At 38.8% G+C, this 23,058-nt stretch overlaps 1 protein-coding gene across 2 annotated transcripts in view; it reads left to right on the forward strand.

Moving 5' to 3' along the window:
* Positions 1-23,058, forward strand: part of LAMA2 (laminin subunit alpha 2) — a 516,055-nt gene that overhangs the window by 489,363 nt on the left and 3,634 nt on the right. For both annotated transcript variants that reach the window (XM_032484891.1, XM_032484892.1), the window contains 8 exons: positions 472-620; positions 5,712-5,888; positions 6,131-6,299; positions 15,738-15,850; positions 16,148-16,337; positions 18,268-18,423; positions 19,876-20,029; positions 22,695-22,825. In XM_032484891.1, the coding sequence (XP_032340782.1) occupies positions 472-620; positions 5,712-5,888; positions 6,131-6,299; positions 15,738-15,850; positions 16,148-16,337; positions 18,268-18,423; positions 19,876-20,029; positions 22,695-22,825 (1,239 nt within the window). The remainder of the gene's footprint in view (positions 1-471; positions 621-5,711; positions 5,889-6,130; positions 6,300-15,737; positions 15,851-16,147; positions 16,338-18,267; positions 18,424-19,875; positions 20,030-22,694; positions 22,826-23,058) is intronic.

Consider the following 23,058-nt stretch of genomic DNA (forward strand, 5'->3'; position numbering starts at 1 on the left):
ATGTAGGAGACACGTTACATGTCGGTGATTGTGATCTGTTCCAGCAGCCCAGAGAACGAATTAAAATCTAAACACTCAAAATGCTGTGAGGTTGGGAGTCAGGCATGATTTTCAGAAGCTAGCTGTCCATTTATGAATATAAGGGAGAGGAATTTTATTGACACCCTTTGTTCCTGATGGGTTTTTTGAGTTAGAAGCCCAGTGCAAGCACAGCTGTTACTTTCAGCATCACAAATCTGCTTTGCAGACACTGCTATATTATTATGTCCACTTTCCACATCATCTAACAAGCAAAAATTATAAATGGTTAAAAAGCTATTTCCAGCTGCTTTAAATACTCTAAGAAAATATTGAGTCTTAACTTCTCAGGTAAGATCTCAGAGAAGATGGATCCGCAGTTCCGTCAGGGAACTAAGCTTAAATCGTACGTGAGATTCCCCTTTAATCCTCAATAACCATTTGCTGTTTCAGGCCTATTATGCGATATTCCTGAACAAGGGCCGTCTGGAAGTGCATCTCTCCACGGGGACACGAACAATGAGGAAAATTGTCATCAAACCAGAGCCGAGTCTGTTTCACGACGGGAGAGAACATTCTGTTCACGTAGAGAGAACTAGAGGGTAACAATAGTCCTAGCAACTGACTGTACTGCCGTAACTAACATGAACTCCTTGGCTGGCCTTAGTCTCTGCCTGGACCTTTGAGTGCATGGATATACAATGCATTGCCAAACTATCAAAACGTTTAATTTCACTTTCTTTATATTTCATACTTCGGGAACCTCATTTACCTTGGTGCTTAAGAGTTTTATTCTTAATGTTTTTATGCTGGGCAGGTCTCTCCACCTTTGGAAAACCCAAACACATCTTCTGAAGCTAGAGACAAAGCTCTCCCTCCACACCCTTCAAATACTCTCTTCTCTAGTAAGGTCTGCGCGTGGTGAAATGCACAGAACAGCTCCGCTGGAGCCAGCAGCCTTTGGCAGCTGCTGTTTCATTCAGGCTCCAAAGCAGTTATGGCAGCCGCTTAGAAATCTGTCACAGATATAGGGCATGGCAGCAGCTGCAGGACCTACCGAGCACCGTTCCAGGCATGTCTCATGCCTGGCCCCTGCCAAGGTGTGCAGAGCCCCTGCACGGGGGCTTCGTGAGGGAACAGAGTTGAGAGAGAGAAGGGAGAAGGCTGCTGTCTTGCCGTCAGCGCAGAGGCTGCCTCTCTGCAGATCCCCTAGAGCACTTGCTTCCCAGCCCTGAGTCCGAGAACTGGCTATTAGCATTATGAACTGATTTCTTAGGTCCTCAGAATGCTTCAGGGCTTTCTGCTTACTTGATGGGGGAAGTCACTTGTATTTTTCATCAAAATGCTGTATGACAGCTCAGAGAGGTAATTAGTTTAGAAGGACAATTAGAGAAAAAGAAAACAGAAGTCCAGAGACTTCAGACCTCCAAACCAGCAATCCATTTATTAGACTGAAGACATAGAAAAGAACTGGAAACCATTTGCTGAAACCTTAAAACACAGAGGATACTTTTAAATACAACAATGTGAGTGTGTCATAAAAGTTCAAGTAAGCACATGCCGTTCTGTAGTTAAAGACCTCCATTTTCCAACCATCCTCTTGCGTGGAAAATAGTTTAAGTAAGTGATAAGCATGTCTTGTCTTCTAAGTAAGTGGTAAAACTTTCCTCAGTTCATGTCTTTTTTATTACATAGGGCATTAGGTTGTGGGCTGAATTGATACCAAGCATTCTTGCAGAGTATCTGCTAACTGAGATGTTTAGAAACCATGATTAAGACAAATGAGGGATCAATATTTGAACAAACTAAGAACTTTTACTAATCTTAGAGGCACATATTGCAGTCATGGTTTCTGAAGAGAAATGCAAACTGAATTTTCTCATTTAAATCTTAAGGAATGCTCTAGAATACTGATTTTACACGTCTTCCAGACTAGATTGCAGGTCCTATGCCAATTTTTAGTTCTTCTCATTGGAAGAAAGACTTTTAAAGTCTCTAAACTTTAAATAATTTCCATAAGCAAATGCTGACTTGAGAAATACAGTTGACAAAAAAATCATGCGAAATCTGTTATCTTGTAGAGAAAGGATCCTGACATTCCCAAGAGCATTACGATGTTGTGCTAAGGTGTCCTTTTAACAGGTGTCTGTTATTTTATTGTGCCAACTTCACAGCTGTTGGCCATCAATCTAACCTTTATTTGATTAAGCTCAGTGTATAGTATATCACTGAAAACTGGTCATTCAGTTAATTGGCCATATAAACAAACAGTTTTGCTATTCGCTGTTAATTAAAGGATAATGTATTGGACATATTAGTGTGTTGTCACTGCACTCTGTGGCAAAGCAAGAACTCATTTGCTACCATAATGTCTCATTCAGCACTCTAAGGTCAAAAAACAATCATCACCTATCCTTTAAGCAAGCGCTTCAATTAACTCAACCAGAGATCACTAATGACCCTAAGAACTTCACCCAGGAATACATTTTAATGCTTCATATCAATTCCACTGCATGCTCTCTGTCAAATACTAAGCAAAGATTATGTCCTTTAGTCATTTGCAATGTGAAATCTGTATTAATATCATTTCATCACAGATGAGGAAATATTAACCAACTGTCCCAAATCACATAGCTAGTAAATAAGAGACAGGGTTTAAAGTCAGATACACTTGACTTTAAACCTCCATCTGTGCTCACCAGCTATTTATTCTTGCCCTTTCTGTGACATCAAAGATCTGTGTTACGTCATGTTGATTATGATACTCTTATTAGCTTAGAAATATTTGCTGTCTTCCAACACTGTTTAGACCATAAATGTCAATTGTCAACTTCTTTTCTTAAAACTCTGGAGAAGATGGTAATTTTAATATCACCTCATAAAACCAATAGCTTTTTATCAAATTGAGAGGCATTATTCTTGCCTTTTTCTCTCCCCTCCCTGCCTCTCTTTACCTCCTCCCCATTCTTTCTCCTTTTCTACCCCTTCCTCTGCAAAAATTTCACCTCCTTTACTTTGATGTCTAATTCCCTAGTACTCCAGTGACCTCTCCCTGCTTTGCCCTCTGATCCTTCTCCCGGAGTCCACCTAAGTGGCCGGTGGTTCTAACTGGATGAAAACATTAAGCCCTAAGATCCTGGAGTAGAAGCTTAGGCAAATAGGTGTTCTCCTCTGTGACAGTGTTCTCCACGCAGGTACAGAGTTAGGCAAAAGACCACAAAATTCAATCAGATATTTCAGGAGTAATTTGAGGTTTCCAGAAGGAAACTGTGATTTGGACACTGCAACCCAAATGTTTCTTTCTTACAGTCCAAAATATCTTCAACCAAAAAATTTTTCAGATTTTGTTTGTCATGTAAATTGCAAATATCAGGGCACTTTCTCTTAAAATCTTTTACTACATATGTAGTTCATTTGGTGGTGGTCTGAGAAAAAAAAATCTTAGACCAATATTTCAAGCAAACAAGAAATAGAATGTAAGTAATAAAATGTTTAATTATTAAACTCCAAGAATCAATTATTGAAATTTTAAGGAAATACAGCTGACCTATCACAATACTAATAGTAATGAAATGTTTCTCATAATGCTTTTTGCACATAGCAGGTCCTCAGTAAAGAGTTTTTGAATTAATACTTTATTTGGTTTTGTTTTTTAAGTTTTTTTTTTTTTTTTCTGGGTCGAAGGAGGTAATTAGGTTTATTTATTTATTTATTTATTTATTTTAATGGCGGTACTGGCGATCAAACTCAGGACCTTATTCATGCTATGCATGCACTTTACCACTGATCTATACCTTCCCCCTGAGTTAATACTTTTAAAAAAGGAAACACACCAGAATTTTAGAGCACATGTAGGTAATCTCTTTCTTTACAAAGAACTTAAATAAATGACCTAGATTTGATGCTCCTTGGATGTAAAATACGAGCTGGATTCAGCCATGGTCTTCTAGCAGTGCCCTTATACAGCCTCAGTGCAGTCCCTTAGTTAAAGTTTTCCATGGGTCAAAGTAGGTGTTTTTATCCTCATTTTATAAATGAATGAAATGAGACCGAGCAAGATTAAATAACTGTGCCAAGGTCACACAGCTAGTAAGCTTCCATAGTAGTACTTAATTCCAGTTTGTTCCTTCTGAAAGTTCATGTTCATTCTACATCTCCACCCTGTGATCTGATAAGAAAGGATCATTTTTATGGTGTTGGGGCAGAACCAGACTGAGAGAGTCCACATCACAAAGAGGAGGGCCTCTCCTAGATCTTTAAAGACTCTAATCAAAAGCAGAGATTTGCTCTCCTTGGACAATCTTTAATAGTGGCTAAAACCCCTCATTAAAACCCTTAAGAATACTACTATATCATATTAGTAACAGGTTACTTCTAGCAAAAGAGAGAAAAACAGGAACATGGGGGGTTACTTCTTGGTGAGTCACACATACCCAGAAGTGAGTGGGTATGAAACTTCTAAAAGTTTCATCAAACCACCAACATTCTTAGCAATGAGGTTGAACTCTCTTGAATTTTGCCAGCACAATCTTCTGGAATCTGGCAAAAAAAAAAAAAAAAGCCCAATATATCATTTCCCCTATTTTGCCTTTGAAACAAAATCCAACCTACTCCATCTACACATTCCAAACAATGACATTTTGAGCCACAACAATATCTGTTTTTTGTTCCATTGTCTTACATTTGAATTGTCCCAGTGGGCCAACTGCTCAGTGCCATTTCAGAGCGTCTTTGCCCTGGTTTATTGTTTCTAATTCAACATGTGTTTTTTCTTCTTTATAAGATCAAGTAGAATGCCACTTTAGGACTGAGTTTTCTATCTAAGTACTTCAGTTTTCTCCCTAGATGTGGAATAAGTTTTCAGGAATCCATTCATGATCCCTGGGCTATTGACTAACACTTCTGACCAAGAGCCCCACGCTGACGCTTGGGACCGAGTTCAAAACCTGCTTCTAGAACAAGAGAAAATGCCTTTGGTCATTTTCGTCACCCATCAGAACTCTTTGTCTCTTTCTGATTCTTCGCCCCAGGATCCAAGGAGTGGATAAGTAGCATGAGGTTCTCAATTAGTAATGTGTGAGCTATCTCTCGTAAGCAAATTAGGGAAATTAATGAGATGGCCACTAAGGAAAATCATTGCAAAGAACAATTAGCATGGTGTACTTGCCTGCCTCTTTGATTCAAAAGCCAGCAGCTACATTCTTTATAAAACGTCCTGTAAGTGTTTGCTGTTGATTCCTGCAGTCTAAGCTCTCAGGAGTACAGTTTGTCCCCTAGCAAGAAGATAATAGCTAGCACAAACCAAGAAACAAAGAGCCAAACAAAACGTGACCCCATGCTGTGCTAAACTGACTGAGCCTCATACGATTAGACATTACTACCTGGAACAGAAGCCTGCTCAACGGGCTCAGGCCACTGTAAGGGCCACTGTTGTCAACACCCCCAGAGGCTAATGTTGCAGCTGCACCACGGCCTTGTTTCAGCAAACTCTCAGGGAGAGTTAACGAGGGAGGCCGAGGGCCAAGATCCTGAGAAACAGTATCGTTTTCTTAGTGTGGAATTCCTAATCATCACATTCAGCTCCCTTCAAAGCTACAGGAAGGAGGGGTGAGGGGTGGCAGGAAAGAGTTTGATTTCCGGTTGTAGTGGACGTTAACGTGTTTTTTACTTATTTATTTTAAATGTTTTATCAGCATCTTTACTGTTCAAGTCGATGAAGACAGAAGGCATATGCAAAATCTGACCGTAGAACAGGCGATAGAAGTTAAAAAGCTTTTTGTTGGGGGTGCTCCACCTGAATTTCAACCCTCCCCACTCAGAAATATTCCTCCTTTTGAAGGCTGTATTTGGAACCTTGTTATAAACTCTGTGTAAGTGAATCTCTTTGTTAATTTTTTTTTTCCCATGTGAGAATCACTGTTGCAAAAAGAATCATTTTCTAAAACCATGGTGGGTGGGGTCAGGGAAGAAAACAATGCAGATCTTCAAGTTAGACTTTTTTAAATTGCACTGATGACCTTTAAAAGGGGAGGGGGGAAATGTGCTATAATTGTAAGGAAGCAAGACAATGAAAAATAAGAGAAAGTATTTCATTTTAATTATATTCCCTTAGGCCTATGGACTTTGCGCAGCCTGTATCCTTCAAAAATGCGGACATCGGTCGCTGTGCCCATCAGAAACTTCCTGAGGATGAAGATGGAGCAGTTCCCGCTGAAATAGTTATCCAGCCAGAGCCAGTTCCCACCCCCACCTTCCCTGCACCCACCCCAGTTCTGGCACATGTAAGTGTTTACATCCCGCTGCTTTCTAAATTTAACCCTGTTTTCAGTCGTTTCAGAAGGAAGGTTACTCAGGATATCTAGTCTACTCTGCTACTCGTAGAGGAAGGGTCCCCTGTCTATGAAAGCCTATTCTCCTTACAAATTCCTTGGATTGCTTTTATTTATGTATCTATTCTCCTCTAATTTTCCTGGCATGTGTTTTTAGTTGAAAAGTTAGCACAGAAATGTCCACAAGATGAAGAATACAGTCCACCTATAATAGCACCACACAGAGGCAACCATATCAATTTTCAGCCCCTTTTATTTGCATTTTTACATAGTAGATCTCATGTCATGTATAAAATTAGGTATTCTGTTTTTAAAAACTGGTAATACATAATTGAAACTTTTTAAACATTAAGCAAATGTGTGTGTCTAATATGATTACATATGAGTGTGTGTGAGAGAGAGACATACACATGCAAAATATCTCATGGTGCAAGAGGTAATATACCCTTGATTAGAGCATGGGGTCCAGAGTCAGACTGCCTGGGTTCAAATCCCAGCACTCTATCTACCATCAGTATGAATCTGGGAGAGCTACTTAGCCAATCTACTCCCCTCAGGTTCCTCATCTCTACAATGAGTATATTAATAACACATATGTCAGAGTCATTATGAGGATTAAGAAAAAATTTGTTAAATGCCTGGCGTATGCTAAGTATTTAATAAATGGCATAATTATTATATAGTAATGATCAGAATGACTGCTTTTAACAATGTTTATTCAATATTGTGTGTAATTTTCCTAACAGCTATGTAACATATATACCTATAGACTTATCTCATTTTCAGTTGTGTTAATAAGAATTGGCTAGCCTGAGTAATATACCCAGACAAGCCAGTAAGTGGCAGGATAGGAATTTTGATCCAGTGGATCTGATTATACAGTCTGGTTTCTTATCACTGCAGCACTTTGTCTTTACAATGTATTCTACTTCTTCCTCATTGAGGGCCATTTAGAGTGTTTCCAGTTTTTCACTATTAGAAACTCTATTCTGATGAGGGCCTCAGTACAGCAGCCTTTCTCATTGTTTCTGATGATGTTCTTAAAATAGATTCCTAGATGGGTAACTCTGCCTCCAAATGATGAATGTACCTAAGGTTCTCCATACATTTATATGAACTGTTCTTTGCAAAGGTTATACCAATTTACGTTCTCACTGCCAAAGATTTCTCTATGCTCTGGACAGCACGTGCATCGTATTTTTAATACTTGCCAGTTGATGGGTGGGACATGTCTTGAGTGCAGATTTCGAAATCTCTTGAGCATTTCGTTCTTTTCTCGTTTCCACGCTGGAATTGGTTCTGTAGAGCAGTGTGCTTCTTGTCACCAGAAATATTGACTAAATGCGAAGCCAAATAATAATCTTTTAGGAAAACTGGTCATTTATTCCAAGCACCATTTCAATCTCCGTAAAACGTAGGTATTACACCTACTTTGCCTGCCACATGGGATTATTGTAAGACTCAAATGAGATAATGTATGTGAAAGTTCTTTGAAAATTGGAGGAAACACACACACATAGATACTGTGAGGAATGTGTCCAGTGCTTTGTTGGACATTTTGTTTCCATTATTTCATTTGATTCCCATAAGCTATTGTTTTATGTATGTTTATGTATATTGTTGGAAGTACTGTTTGGCCCCATTTAACAGAAGAAAACACCTGTGATCACACACCACAGCTAGCAAGTGAAGGGCCATCAATCATGTGGGGCTTAGTTCAAGGAGTTGATTTTCTCCTAAGACATCACTGAGATCTGCCACATGGATTTCAGAATGTTTCTTTAGCTCTTTCATAATATGGCCTTATGCTTGATTTCCCCCAAGAAGGGGAAAGTTAATGATTCTCCCTCCCTTCTCCCTCCTGTCTATTCCCTGGACTCAAGAAAGTGTTTTCAATTGATGAATTAAAAAAACAACATGGGTTAAATAAAAAATTTTGACCTTGGATTTGGAAAATAGACCCTAAGTTCTGAACAACTTTAGAATTATAAATTATAATAAGCAGAAGCCCTGGAGATCGTCTGGTCCAACAGCTATCTTAGTACATGAGTCTTTTCATATGACACTTGATGTGGCCCTGCAGCCTTTGCTTGGACAGTCCATTGACAACGGTTTTCCAGTGTTATGATGAGGCAGGCTCTAGTTGTTAGAAAGCCGTTGGTTACGATGAAGTAGAACTGCATCCTTGCAACCCCTATGTAACGATTGTGTTTCTGTAGACAAACACAATGGGTCTATAGCTTCTCTAGCATCCCTTCAAGCATTTGAAAATAGCTGTGTTCTTCCCCATAATCTAAATATTCCATTATCTCAAGCATTTTTCATATAACTTAATTCTATGTCCCATTTTTCCCATTGATAATATTCTTACTTTTGAAATATCCCTTTCAGAATATGGCACCTAGAATAGACCATATTACTCAGAATGGAGTGCCCAGTTCAGGGGACAGCAGAGCTCCTCCTTCCACTGGTCTGTCATCATAGCCTACCAACACACCTGGGAATGTTTTAAGCAGATAGATCACACCATTAGTTCATCATTAGGTACCATATTCTGTCAATCAAAACCTTGAGGGTTTCTGTAGACTTGAACTTCTCTTGAATCAAGTTCCTCAGCCAGTCAACGTTGAATTGGTATGGTTTATTGGTGGAGGACTCTGCTGGTTCCCCGTGGTCTCCTTTCTTTTCTAAGTTGTGTCTCTAAACCACAAATTTTGTTTTATAGGAGGTCTCAAGCATATTCATCTGTGGTTTCTAGAGATCACATTTTTTCCCTTTTTCTGAAAACAAAAGTTGCTTTCCCATCTGGACTGGAGATTTTAACTCATTGAGTTTTCTCATAACCTTCTGTTCTAATTCCAGTTTCCATTTTCTCTCAGCAGTGTATGTATTAACTTTTCCAAAAACGACCATTCCATTTAGTAGATAAGATAAAAGCAAAAGAGGGGTTGAGCAGTCTTAAGGGTTGATGTAGAAAGACTCAGAACATTAGATCTTGTACATTATAATTATTTATGACGATGTGGTAAAAATTATATATTTTTTAGAATTTTTCATCTCTATTGGGTTATACTATATTTTCAGAGTTTCAGATCATGGAACTGTATGTATCTCTTCTCTTTGATTTCTTTCTCTTGTTTTCATTATTTGTGTGTGTATGGAGAGAAGTGTCTGCTTTTTAAAGGATAGTTAAAGGTTTGGCAATTTATAGTATTTATTAAGAACCTACTACTAATTACAAAGATGAGAAAAATATCATTATTGCTAGCCAGAGAAAGAGAAAGGCAGAGAAACTGAGAGACATATTTGAGAAAGTAGACACTGACATAACACAGAAAGCAAATACAGGTGGAGTTCAGTCAGGGTAAAGGCCAAGTGTTTGCTGCAAACACAACCTGCTAGCTTACAAGATTGAAAATTAGACAGGGGACACCACTAAACTCCAAACAAAATGGTGAGTGGAACATTGAAGTGTGAAAACAGGTCCGTAAAATGCACATTTTAATATGTCACCATACTCTTATACTTAAAATCTTTCAATTGAAATAATATAAAATGATGATGATGACATATTTATGGCATTATATTAAGTGGAGAAAATGATATAAAACTATATAGACTGCATAATCATGTCTATATCAATAGCTAGAAAAACACGTAAGAAAATCTTTTCCAAGAAATGCCTCAGGTACTAACAGCAGATGTATATGGACCAGAGATGATTTTCATCAGTTCAAAAAATATTCTTAAATATGTTTTATTTTTATAATTTTTAAAATGATAAATTAAAAGCAGTGGTTTTCAACTTTATTCCTCTACAACATCCAGTTATATGGCTGATTTCTGCTCTAGGGAAGAGAGACATGGTGAGTGAGCCCCTCTCAATCCCTCCACGTTGAGAGTCACCAAGGACACCAAGTGGATCTTTAATCCAAGTGATCCGTGGTACAGGTCTGCCGGCCTGTCCTGCTGTAGCACACCTACCTTCACTCAGAGAACTCAGGGGGTTCACTGAGTATCTTACTTGTCCTCTCAAATGTAAGAAAACCCACTGAAAAATGTGAAGGATAATATCTACCTCCGAGGATTATCATGGAATAAATTATATGTTGTATGCAAAGCACCCAGCATCACATCTGCCCCATGGTAACACTCCATCATTCTTTTAAGGGAACTTAGAAAGGTTAGTTTAACCTTTCATACTTTTAGGAGAAGAGCAAGTGTTGGAAAAAAGGGGGTGAGCATTCCATTTTAAACTACCTCCAACATGATACGGTTATTATCTCTCAGGTCTCCCATTATATTCAATTCTCACGATTTTCTTTTCTTTTTCTAAGTCAGAATTCAGAATCTTAAGGAGAGAGGATACAGCTCAGTGCTAGAGTACACGCTTAGCATGCACGAGGTCCTGGGTTCAATCCCCAGTACCGCCATTAAGTGAATGAATGAATGAATGAATGAATAAACCTAATTACCTCCCCCCCTAGACAAATTTAAAAAAATTTTTAAAGAGTCTTAAGAATTTATTTAAGAATTAAAACTTACACATTAATTCCTGACATGGGAGCTGCCTTTCTATGTGTCCCTGATTTGTTCTAGCACAGTTGACAAAGAACCCTCTCCTAGTCTCAATACACTTCATTTTCTTCTTTACGTCATCACACCTCTCCGCACCAGCAACTTACAGCATGAAGATGATATTCACTCTACTCTAGGGCAGTTTAAGAGTATCTTGAGAAAGCCCTGCCCTGTGAAATGGATTATGTCAATCCTATTATTAATACATGCCAGAACATCATAGATCAGAGAGCATATTTTACGCATATTATCTCGTTTGATAGTGTGGTAGCCTAGCTTCTCTTTAGCATTCTCTCCTACTTGTTGGCCCACTTAGAGCTGGTTAGCTGAATAAAACATTTCTATATATCATATTTGGGGATATTTCTCCTGGAGGATGGCAGAGGTTAAGAGTAGATAAGCATATCGACTTCTGGTATTACAGAAAGTTGTCAAAATGTGACAAGTTCTCTACTGGTATTCACACTGTTTATACCAAGTCTTTACAACCAGCATGGCCTGTGTGGATTTGTATACAATGAGCTGGCTGCATATTTTTTTTACCTGAAGTTTATTGGAAAGTTGAACTGTAAATTTCAAGTTTCAAAGTGAATTTCAGCTTCAAAGTTTAAAATGTGAACACTAAGAAAAGCAATAGAAACAGCCATGAAGGGTCCCTGAGCTGTTCAAAACTCTTGGCGAGATGGGGAAAAGAAGTGGGCAGAGCAGGAAAGACTAGAGCAGAAAAAATATATACCTACAGCAATTTTAATGGTGTGACTTTAAAAGCTAAGTTCAGTCCTGGCCAAAAGATAAATCAATTGGATACTGATATGTATTTAAAGGCGAAACATACATTTCCATACTACAAAGAATCACTGCTCAGGCATTAGTGTGTAAACGTTACTGCAAATGCCCACTATTTACCGAAAGAGTTTATGTGCAGGGAGTTTACATAATTCAGTTTCTCAAGTTGAATAGGGATTTTATATTTCAGAACATTAAAGTCAGTGCCATAAAAAGTATCTTTCGCTTAGTATTCATCCCTAAAAAAGAGCATCATGAAGAGGCATCCAACTTCACAGATGTCATTTTAGCCCACATTTGTGAGAGGATTATTGACTCATGAAAAAAGAAAATGTGATTTTTAATTAATTTTTGTTGAAGTATAGTTGATTTACAATATTTTATTATTTTCAGGTGTACAGCATAGTGAATCCAGTATTTTTGCAGACTATACTCCAATGATGCAGTTTTTGTATCATTCATCATTTGGTGCTTTCAAGAACAAAGATGCCAGGTTTTGATCAATGCAATTTAAGTCTCTACTCTGCACCAGTTTAAAGTCAAGGAATGCTTATCCACTCATCATATGCCATCCTGAATCTAATAACTCATTTCCAAATGTCAGCCAACAACTAGCAGTCAGAAATGACCACAGCTTTATTCTGATCTGAAATTAATTGAGTGACAGTATAAGGCTAAAAATGTTAAGCTCCGTCACTAATCTGCGGCACTACCCATTTGCCTAAATGTGGCCCAAGCGTGGCTTCCTTCAGAATCCTCTCCAACCGCATCCCTGCTCTAGCCAACAGGTGCATCGCCACGTTTAGACTGCCCACCCAAGTCTTGTCTGCCCACCCCTTGTCACCTGCTGAGCAGAGACATGAAGCCAGCACATCCTGTCCTTTCCTATCATTTCCCCCACATATGTACCCGTAGTACTTTAGAGAGTCCCCACAAGGTGGCAGGATTGTAACATGCAGAGATTGACGAGCCTCGACTTGAGACCCTGATGTTTGTATTAGTGTTGTTTTAACGTGTTACAGAGATCCGTAATGATCAGTGTTTCCAGATAAAACAGGTCAAGTATCACGTCCATAAAGATGATGCTTCCCCTCAAGCTCGCATTGGCTTGGAGGCAGAAGATTCATCTTGCAACGACCATTCTTTAAAGATTTCTTAAAATTATCTCATTAGAGGACCCTTCCTCTTAGCTTAGATTTCTGTAGGAAGCAGGGTTGAAAATATCTTAATGAGGATATCATTTTATTCTTGTGAAAACCTCAGGGTGCTTTCTCTTGCGTCTCACATGTTCCTTCTTAAAAATTGGTATTAGAAGGAAAAAAGACCTTTGAGCGGGAGAGTGAGCAGATCCACCCTCTGAGGGGTGTGAGGGAGGAGGAAAAGGAGGCACAAGATGCAAACCCGCTAGGTATGTTAGGCTGGGTTTCAGATCACCCTCAGGAAAGTGATGCAAGGCAGATGCAATCCAGTACTGTCTCCCTTTGACCAAGTGTAAAGAGAGATCTGGATTTGCACCAGAAACATGACCAGATTGGAGACTGTTGAGAATTGTCTTCCCATTTAAATCCTAAAGTTGATACACATAAAATCCTCTTACACTGACTCTTCTCAGTCCTCTTCCAAACACTGATTTTATAAAGGAAGGTGATGGATGTTTTATTAAAGCAGTATTCATAATTTCCATCCTGGTGCAAACTGATGATAGTAAACATCAACTCGGATGCCCTTAAAGAACAATAGACTTACGTAACGGCTTTATACTTTGAGATTACCTAATAGAGTGACCCCTTTGTTATCACTCTCATCTCTAAAATTGGCCAACCTGAGAACACTGCTTTATTAACCACTGCTTCTTGAGACCCAAAGGGAGACAGGAGTCTCTTCAGAAAGTGCCCTTCTTCCTAAATTTCAAGTGGGTGTATCATGTGATGCTTCTTAACAGGACACTTACAGAGTCAAAGGTTTTCTGAAATAATGTAAGCAGGGCCTTCTTCATCTAGAAAATCTAATAATAGGTGGTAGATCTGCAGACCAGTGTTGGAAACCACGTGGCCAGTCCACTAGTGAGCAAGTGTGTTCAGTCCATGATGCCCAAAACATATAAAGACAAAAACACTCCACGACAAATAACGGCTACCAATAAAATACCTAGCCTTTACAATTGCCACTTTGAGAGTTAAAAATTACATTAGAAAAGTTATTTTATATTAACATCTACATGTAGCCACTAGACAATGGTAACAGGAACAGGGAAATAACCTGCTGCTGGTTTTCTTTTAGGCTACACATTAGAGTTCCCTAATTCCTCCACATCCAAGGACCTTTTCAATCTCTCAGTTTTCAGAGCTGAGGGTTTAGAGATGTTCTAGCTAAATTTCGCCCCAGATGGACTTCCAGCAGGTCAGATTTTCTTCGAGATTTCTGAGGAGGACTGTAGGCTAGTTATGTTTGTTGTGATGGTCCTCTCTACAGGAAATATTGTGAGAGGCTGGATAAAGGATCCCAATTCTATTAATAGCATCATTGAAGGCTGAGACAATAAGCTACCCCGGCCTTTCCATTTGGGCCCTTTTTGCAGGCCATGTAATGAGAAAGGTGCTACATGTTGATTACAAGAAAGGCCCATTCAGCTGTGTGAATAAATAGCATTTTCCTATTCTACCCACTGGGTTTTTGCATATCTGTGTGAATTTCAGCCACAGTCTGCTCTTTGTAACTGACCATCTCCTGGGAAGCCAGAAGGGAAATACTTCCATAAAGGCCAATTTTACAGCATTTCAAAACACTTAAAGCCTTTTACCTGCTGTGGCAGAGTGCTCCATTTGACTAAGCTCAAGAAAAAGGAGGGCAAGGCTTTTCCTCATCAAGTAAACATTTTCTGTGTGCTGATGAGTCATCTCCAAGGTACGCTATTTGGGAAGAACATTCTGCATCAAAAGCCTGCCTTGGGCTGTTTGAGAACCTCTGCTGAGTCAGCGCTCATGGGGGCAGTGGCCCAGCCAGAGCTATTAAGCACAGATCTTTAAAAACAGATGTATGGTTGAGAGTGTGCAGGTTATTTATTTTCTCATGTGCTTTGTGTTCTAAAAGGCTTCCCAAGCAGCCTGACCATGGAGCTATTGTGTGAAAATAAAGAACAGGGAAGGGAATTAATGGCTTTGGTCAACTGAGGAGCCTTGATTATCTATTGAGCTGAGGGTGACAACAGCCAAATAAGGTCCACCCAGCCAGGACTGAATGTATAATTTGCAGGGCCCCTTGTTCAAAAATAATTAAGAATTTCAAGATCGTGACAGCAGAGCATTCAGCTCAGTGACTGCACAGGTAGCATGCCTCTGAAGCTGGCCCTACACTGAGCTCTCCCCTGTAAGCACTCTAGGAAGTTGATCTTTGAACAGTGGCAGTTAAAATGGTGAATGGTGGGTTACATTAAAAAGTGTGCGGGGTTGCTTAGCAACGGGCAAAGGGCCTGAATGGGCTGACTTGCGAGTTGAGATACACCATCTTGAAAGTCAAAATTCACGGAAACCTCCTAGTAGATAATTTTCAAGAAAAAGTAATCCAGTGGGGGAGAGAAATGGGGAGGGCAAGAAGGAACACATTTTTCTATTCTTATCACCCAGTGGTGAGCTTGTCATTTTCCCTCTTCAGTATTCTAACACTATAACTCTTCATAAGTGAAGTGGAAGTGAGAAGGAAGTTCTGGTTTTCTCAGAAATGTAAACAACAGTTTTCCTTAAAAAATAATGAAAACACAAATTAATCAATGAATATTTTTGAGCACATTCATTTGATAATTCAAGGGTACCGTATAAGAAAACGGATTCATGTCCGTTGAACATTTAATAGTAAGTACGTATTATGTAATAGAATACAGAGATGAATAAGAGTTTTTATTTCTGAGGAACTCAAACAAGATTATGTGAGAACATTAAACTAAAATGTAAGAAGCCATTAAACAGCAGCATTACATTTTAAAGAATGGAGTCCATTATCTCCTCTTCTTCTTTCCTTGGTATTTTACAGGGTCCTTGTGCTGCAGAATCAGAACCAGCTCTCCTGATAGGGAGCAAACAGTTTGGGCTCTCGAGAAACAGTCACATTGCAATCGCATTTGATGACACCAAAGTTAAAAACCGGTATGTATCATTCTGAGATATTAGACAAAAACTGATACATGGAAGTGCTGAGTATTTGCAATTATTCAAGTTGAATCAACTACATTTATTAATAAATGCACTGAGTACAGTAAAGAATAGAATTATATTCATCTGAGCCTGAGAAGCCCAGTTTAGGAAATCAGCAGACCTTTAAAGTTGTCGTCTTGGAAAAGGTTTTGCTGTCCTTTATGAAAAAGCCCCCATGATCAGTCACTCTGTCTTGGCACAAGAACACGCTTATTCTTCTGTTTTACTTTGCATGCTTTTGTTTCACAGTCTCACGATTGAATTTGAAGTGCGAACCGAAGCCGACTCAGGCTTGCTCTTTTACATGGCTCGGATCAATCATGCTGATTTTGCTACAGTTCAGCTGAGAAATGGATTGCCCTACTTCAGTTACGACTTGGGAAGTGGTAACACCAGCACCATGATCCCCACCAAAATCAATGATGGCCAGTGGCACAAGGTAATAGTCTACAGGATGTTGGCAGTGCCCTACAAGGGGGTTCCTGGGTGACAGCCACCGGCATTCTCCTGGTGCCAGTACTGTTTGCCAGTGCAGACACTGACTCTGGTGCTACTGGAATATGGCCCAGGAGTACCATATACAACTGCCCAACCTTGGAAAATGTGAAATCAGACCTGGATAGCTTTATATTTGACCCCTTACATGCCTCATCATGGAACTGCAGGATTCCATCATTACTATGCAGCTGTGGTTCCCAAACATCTGTCCACAAGCTAGGGCCAGGCGACTGAAGATGTTTTCAATGCCCCAGTTATTATTATTGTGGGACAATGGAGCATGTTCATCATAAAGCTCTATGGATTCAATTTAGAGAAATAATATTTATTCTGAGATTCTATTTTCCTTTAGTACTTTTGGGGTACTAAAATGGCCTCTCTTTTATGAAATAATATTTGACAAACTTAAAAGCTGGCAACACTAAAATGGACCCTGAGGCCACCCGCCTCCCCCCACAACCCACCCCATACCATTCTGAGCACACCCAGAATCTGGGAATCTGCTACATCATGTTTAAAGGCCTGTAGGGTATCATTTCCACCAACAGTCATTTGGAATGACTTTTAAAATGTTGGCCTTACACCCAGAAGCTGGTGCTGTTATGGGCACAGAAGGCTCATTTGCCAGCTTACTGTCCTCTTTGGCATGCCTGTAAATAGATAATATACTGCCTGATTAAAACGAAAACTCAGAATTCGTCTCTGCGCCTGTGGTGGCCTATTAAGTAAAGCTTCCCTAGGTGGACCAATGAAATGTTTAATTTTTAGAGTAAGATATTATTAGATATTGGATTTTATACATTCACATACTTGGACTTGTCATATCATCTAGAAAGCCAAGGAACCTGAAAAAATATAATAAAAATGCGAAGTCAGACAATTTGTTATTTGGAAATAAGAAATTTTATAGGGAGCTTATGACTAGCAAATACCAGTATTTCTGAAGGAGCCATCATTAAGATTTATTCTTATCTCTAGCTAATAGAATAATAAATATGACACTTGAGAAAAAGACATATTGTTGGGCTACAGTGAGGCTGGGATTAGGAAAGTTGTTTAAATACTCTAGTCAAATTAAGTGAGGGATTTTATTTGGAAAAATTGTTTCCGAAACCAGAATATTTGTGTAAAATAAGGTCTTAAATTACTCTAATGCTGAAGTCGATTGGTTTTTAAAGCGTTATGGTACTCCAGCATTTCACAGGGTTACTTACTCCTTTTGCTAAATTCAGACTCAAGGATTTTATGCTCAAGCTAGTCTTCCCACCCCTTATTTCACTCTGCCCAGAAGATAACTCACTCCACCGCAGTAATTTCAGCACCAGGCGGCTTTCCATCTTCCTGCCTGACTTTGGACTAATCAGCTGCTGCAGAGACAGCAGTGCAGGCTGGATGTGCTGCCCTTCCTCCAATTTTGCCCGAGAAGTGCCTGTTAAGCAGAGGAATGTAGCATATCTGAAATTGTGTTGGGAAGACCAGGCTTTGCTCAATCAAACTAATGCACTTTTAAAATTGGACATGAAGTTTTGCAGCCCACTTAATTCATGACAGGGCTCTCAATCTGCAAGTTTCCTTACAAGTGTACCTCTCAATCCATATGCTCACTTGGCAACTATGGAAGAGTCTTCAATCTAAACTCACTCAGGAAGGTTTTGTACTCTTTTGGAGGTGGTGCTAATGGAAAAGACAGACTTTGAGATATTCTGCAAGTAGTTTTAATTTCACTTATATTATGGGTTTAGCATCGATTAGGCACTCTGTAAGTTATTTCACATTTTCCTAAGGAATATCCTAAAAGTTCTTATGTCTTATACTCTGCATATTTGAAATTTATCTATGATTGGTATTAATGACTCCTCTTCTTTTGGTAGATTAAGATTATGCGAATTAAGCAGGAAGGAATTATTGATGTAGATGGTGCCTCCAACAGAACCATCAGTCCCAAGAAAGCTGATATTCTGGACGTTGTGGGGATGCTGTATGTTGGCGGCCTACCCATTAACTACACAACCCGAAGAATTGGTCCAGTAAGTGTCGAGTGTGTTTCTTTGTGGCCTAAATGGCTGCCTGAGTCATGTATGTATCTTGAATAATTAGGTCCCATTGGCACATGACCACTTACAGGTGAACAGGCAATCATGTTTTCTGAGAAGTGACTGATTTTCTAGACAGATTTGACTATGGGAGGCAATATTACAAAACAGAATGTGGACCCTGGAGCCAGACTCCCTGGGTTTGAATACCTGCTTAACTGTTAACAAACTGTGTGATCTTGAGTAAGTTACTTAGTTTTTCTTTGACAAAGTTCCCTCTTTGGTAAAACAGAGTAATAATAATGCCAAACAAGCAAGGTTGCTGGAAAGATTAAATGAGGTAATAAATTTAAAGTGCTTGGAAGAGTACCAAGTGTACAGAAAGCCCTGGACAACAAGGAAGATGATAACGATGATACTGACAGCATTGTTTCAAGATGAGAGATTTTAGCAACTATTGAGAGATGCGGTATTTAGAGTACAGTTATCTGATACTGAATTCAGAATTTAAAGTCTTCACCAATTTTGTAAATCGATATTCACAAAATAATTTTTTGTCAGACCACGTGTCTTGGTTTACTTTGGGAAGCATTCTTTTAAGGAGCACAGGAGATTAGTGTTTTAGGAAATTGCACTACATACAAGTGTGGTCCGTTTCAGTGCTCAAATTAGAACACATGATGATGTAGAGTTGTTCTTCATCAAAGACATGTGTTCATGATGGTTGCAGTTCTCAGTATTTGGCTCCCCTCATGAATGATCAGTATTACTTTCCTCTCATAGCTGTTGGATAAGCTACCTAGGCCAATCAAAGTGAGGGTCCCTGAACTGAAAGTGGCAAGAGTGATTAACTTGCATCCCTTAAATCAGATGAAATAGCATGAAGCAGAGTATGATTGATTGATTTCTAAAGTCTCTAAACTTCACAGGTTTCACGCAGACTTTCTGGTTTTTACGTGTATGTGCATTTTCATAGGAACGTGTCGAGAGCTTTCATTAGATTTTCATAAGGAAGAAGCACTGAACCAAACCTAATTACCTTTTCAAGTAGAATTTGAACATAGGTTATGAAAAAAATGCATATGTAGTAAGGTTAATAAACTATCACTAGAAACATGAAATGGAAACATGAGACTAATTAAAACTTACGATATCCATATGGGGTCCATAGCTCTGTCAAACCAGTGGTCCCACTAGAGAGAGTGTGCAGGATTTAGAATATCAAAACAGCCGTATTCCAGGCTAGATGCATCCCAGTCGAGAAGCACAACCCAGGATTCTGCACCCATGCTGTGAAGCCTGCAGTGATAGCGCTAATCCAGGCAGTTTTGGAGATGCTTCGGACAATGGGCTGATGATTACATACATAGAGCATCCTGCAAATTCCACATAAAGGGAAACTTCTGCCAAAACATGATGTGTGCTTCTTCTGACTTGAATATTTAGGTAACCTATAGCATTGATGGCTGCATCAGGAATCTTCAGATGGCAGAAGCCCCTGCTGATCTTGAACAGCCAACCTCCAGCTACCATGTTGGGACGTGTTTTGCAAATGCTCAAAAAGGAACATATTTTGATGGAACAGGTTTTGCCAAAGCAGGTGAGGTGCTTCCATGTCCCTTCTGTTGAATATTAACTAGGTACAAATACTGACTTCTTGCCTATGTGGGAAAATAAAAGTCCCTGGGGTCCAAACTAGTATCCTTGATTTAAACCAGAAATACAAACTCATAGAAGTAATAAAAACTACCTCTTAAAGATTAATGAATTAATCTGATTCTGATAAGAATAGAAGAAATAAAGTAAAAGGCTATTTGGAGAGTCTTCTATTTCCTACCCTGGAGATCAATAATAGTAAAATAAGGTAATTCTGCAAGAAGGTTCATATGTTTCTATTATGTAATGTGTCTACTTTCCAGTTTTCCTTGTCTACCTTTCTGGAGACAAGATAGTATTTTTCTTTCTTCCTCTCTTCAGTTCCTTGCGAGGTTCTGTCCCATGCTCTCCTCTCCCACACACAGCACATGCATCCTGGTACCCATTTCTTGTTGATGGTGATGATGACTGTCCCCTTTCCCTGACTTTTTTTTAAGTATCTCCCTCTTCCCAGTGGACATTTCCAGGGCAGGTCTGGATCACTGATAGTGAATGTACAATTTGGAAAGAAAAATATAAAATAACTTGTACATAATGACAAAAAAAATGACATTAACATACTTAAGATAGATTCAGTCCAGTGTTAGAAAAAAATTAATGAGTACATAATATGTAGAAGTTAACATGGGAAACAAAAATTTAAAAAGTGTCATTTCTTCCTTCAAGAATATACCATCAGTAGATAAGATTCTGTATGCTCAGAAATCACAAGAAGGCAAGTAAAAATAACTAAAAACTATGGAAGACATACAAGCAAGGTCTGTGGATATTTAAAGAAAAGATTAATTTGGGTTGGAGAAATCAGGAAAGGTTTTGTGGAGGTATTGACATTTGAGCTAGGGTTTAAAAGATGAGTTGAGCACTCACATGCAAAGGTTATCAGAAATGGAAGAGCAGGGCCCTCCAACAGAGTATAAATGGGAGATTTCATTTGTGCAGAAGAAAACAGAGAAACACAGGATATGTTAAATATTGAAACATTGGAGGTTCTGTTGAACCCCAAATTCCATTCCCCAAGTCCAAAGCTTTGCTCGAGTTTTCTGCAAATTCACTGGTGGCTAGCATACACTTGGTCAGATCTGATGGCCACCTTCTGTTTCAGCCTCTGCAGTTAATAGATTGACTGGCCCTCCTGCCTGAGTTCTGGATCAGACTGGACCTGAAAATTAGCAACTTCTCCGGTTACCAGTAATTCCTGCCATCACGTCAACACACAGTGTAATATAATCTGTATAGGACTTGGGTGGTCAGAGGAGGTTACTGGAAAACATACAACTTCAATTTAAGCCTCTGACATCTTTGTCTTTAAAAGCTTTCCAGCTCCCCAGTTTCTGGGGTCCGAATGGCTCTCCACTCCCCTTGTCCTCCACTCAGCTGCTTCGTGTTATTCCTCTCTTTTCCTGATTTCTTCCCTTCAAGAGCAGAAGCAAAATCTTTATGTTCAGTTTTGCAGAACAATTCAGCTTCTTCTACCCTATATTCTTTTTTTGTATATATATATATATTTTTTTTTAATTGTAGTCAGTTTACAGTGTTGTGTCAATTTCTGATGTACAGAATAATGCTTCAGTTACACATGAACAAATACATATTTGTTTTCATAGTCATTTTCATCATAAGTTACTATAAGATATTGAATATAGCTCCTTGTGCTATACAGTATGAACTTGTTGTTTATCTATTTTATGTATATTAATTAGTTTCTGCAAACCTCGAACTTAAAATCTGCTCTCAACCCACCTTTGCCCATCCAAACCCATGAAGGTTCTCAGTAGGAAAAAGAAATCTTTCACAAAGCAGGTGCCTCCCTTCATTGGAGATAGTTGTGGTTACACATCGCATGTGTTTCTTGCTTAATAAATAGGAGACCTGGAGAAAATGTCTGTGAGTTTCTCCCTAGTACTTCATGCAGATGGTGTAGTCTAGCCTGATCTTAATGAGTCACTTTGTTCTAAGAGGCATGTCTTAAATACTTGCTTAGAGATTAGGTAAACCAATGAATCAAATATGGATAATTATACAGAAAAGATTTAGTTTAGTGAACTAGAAAAGTCTGTTTACGTCCCAGAATCTTCTCCTTCAAAATTGTATTTGCAATTCCTTTCTTTATTAATAAAAATGTTTGGGGACATTTGAGCCCTTTCAGGTCTTCGTGGTACCACTGAGAGTGTCCTGGTAAAATTTTACTGAATAGTCATTGAAATGCGTGACTTAAGTCAACAGCAGGAGTTCTAACAATCATACCTGGCTGTGAGATTTTTTGAGTGAATCTCAGTGTGTGTTCATTCATTCATTTATTCAACAAATACATATTAAACTTCTGTTATGTGCCAGATGCTTTGGTAAGCACAGGAATAAAAAGGTGAGCAATACAAAGTCCTTGCCCTCACAGAACTTCCATTCTAGGAAGGAAGGCAGCCAAGAAAATAAGCAATATCGATGAAGTGTATTATATGATTCGATGGTGGAGGTATAGGCAATATGACAGTCTGGAACTTATAATCGACTAACATGTGAATTGAAAGCTAGTAACAATTGCATTGTACAAATTTGAATTAACAATCCCTAAACTCTATTTCACAATTAAAAAAACAACCTTTGTTTTACAGTTGATGGGTTCAAAGTGGGATTGGACCTTCTTGTAGAATTTGAATTCCGCACAACTAGGACCACTGGAGTTCTTCTGGGAGTCAGCAGCCAAAAAATGGATGGAATGGGCATTGAGATGATTGATGAAAAGGTGAGCATCATCGGTCTTAATATTTATGATCTCTTCGTGATATTGTTGTTTACGTATAGAAAGCTCTATTTTGAAGCTTTGCTCTATTCTTTGTTGGGAGAAAGCTAACCTTGTATCTTTTTATCCTTCTGGATTTTCTCAATTCTTGTGTGTTTTCAGCACACTTGTTCTGTAGACCAGTGTAAACTATAATATAAATGTGCTAATTCTATGATAAGCCAGTTGTACTGACT

This window comes from Camelus ferus, chromosome 8 (genome assembly GCF_009834535.1).
Source record: "Camelus ferus isolate YT-003-E chromosome 8, BCGSAC_Cfer_1.0, whole genome shotgun sequence".
NCBI lineage: Eukaryota > Metazoa > Chordata > Mammalia > Artiodactyla > Camelidae > Camelus > Camelus ferus.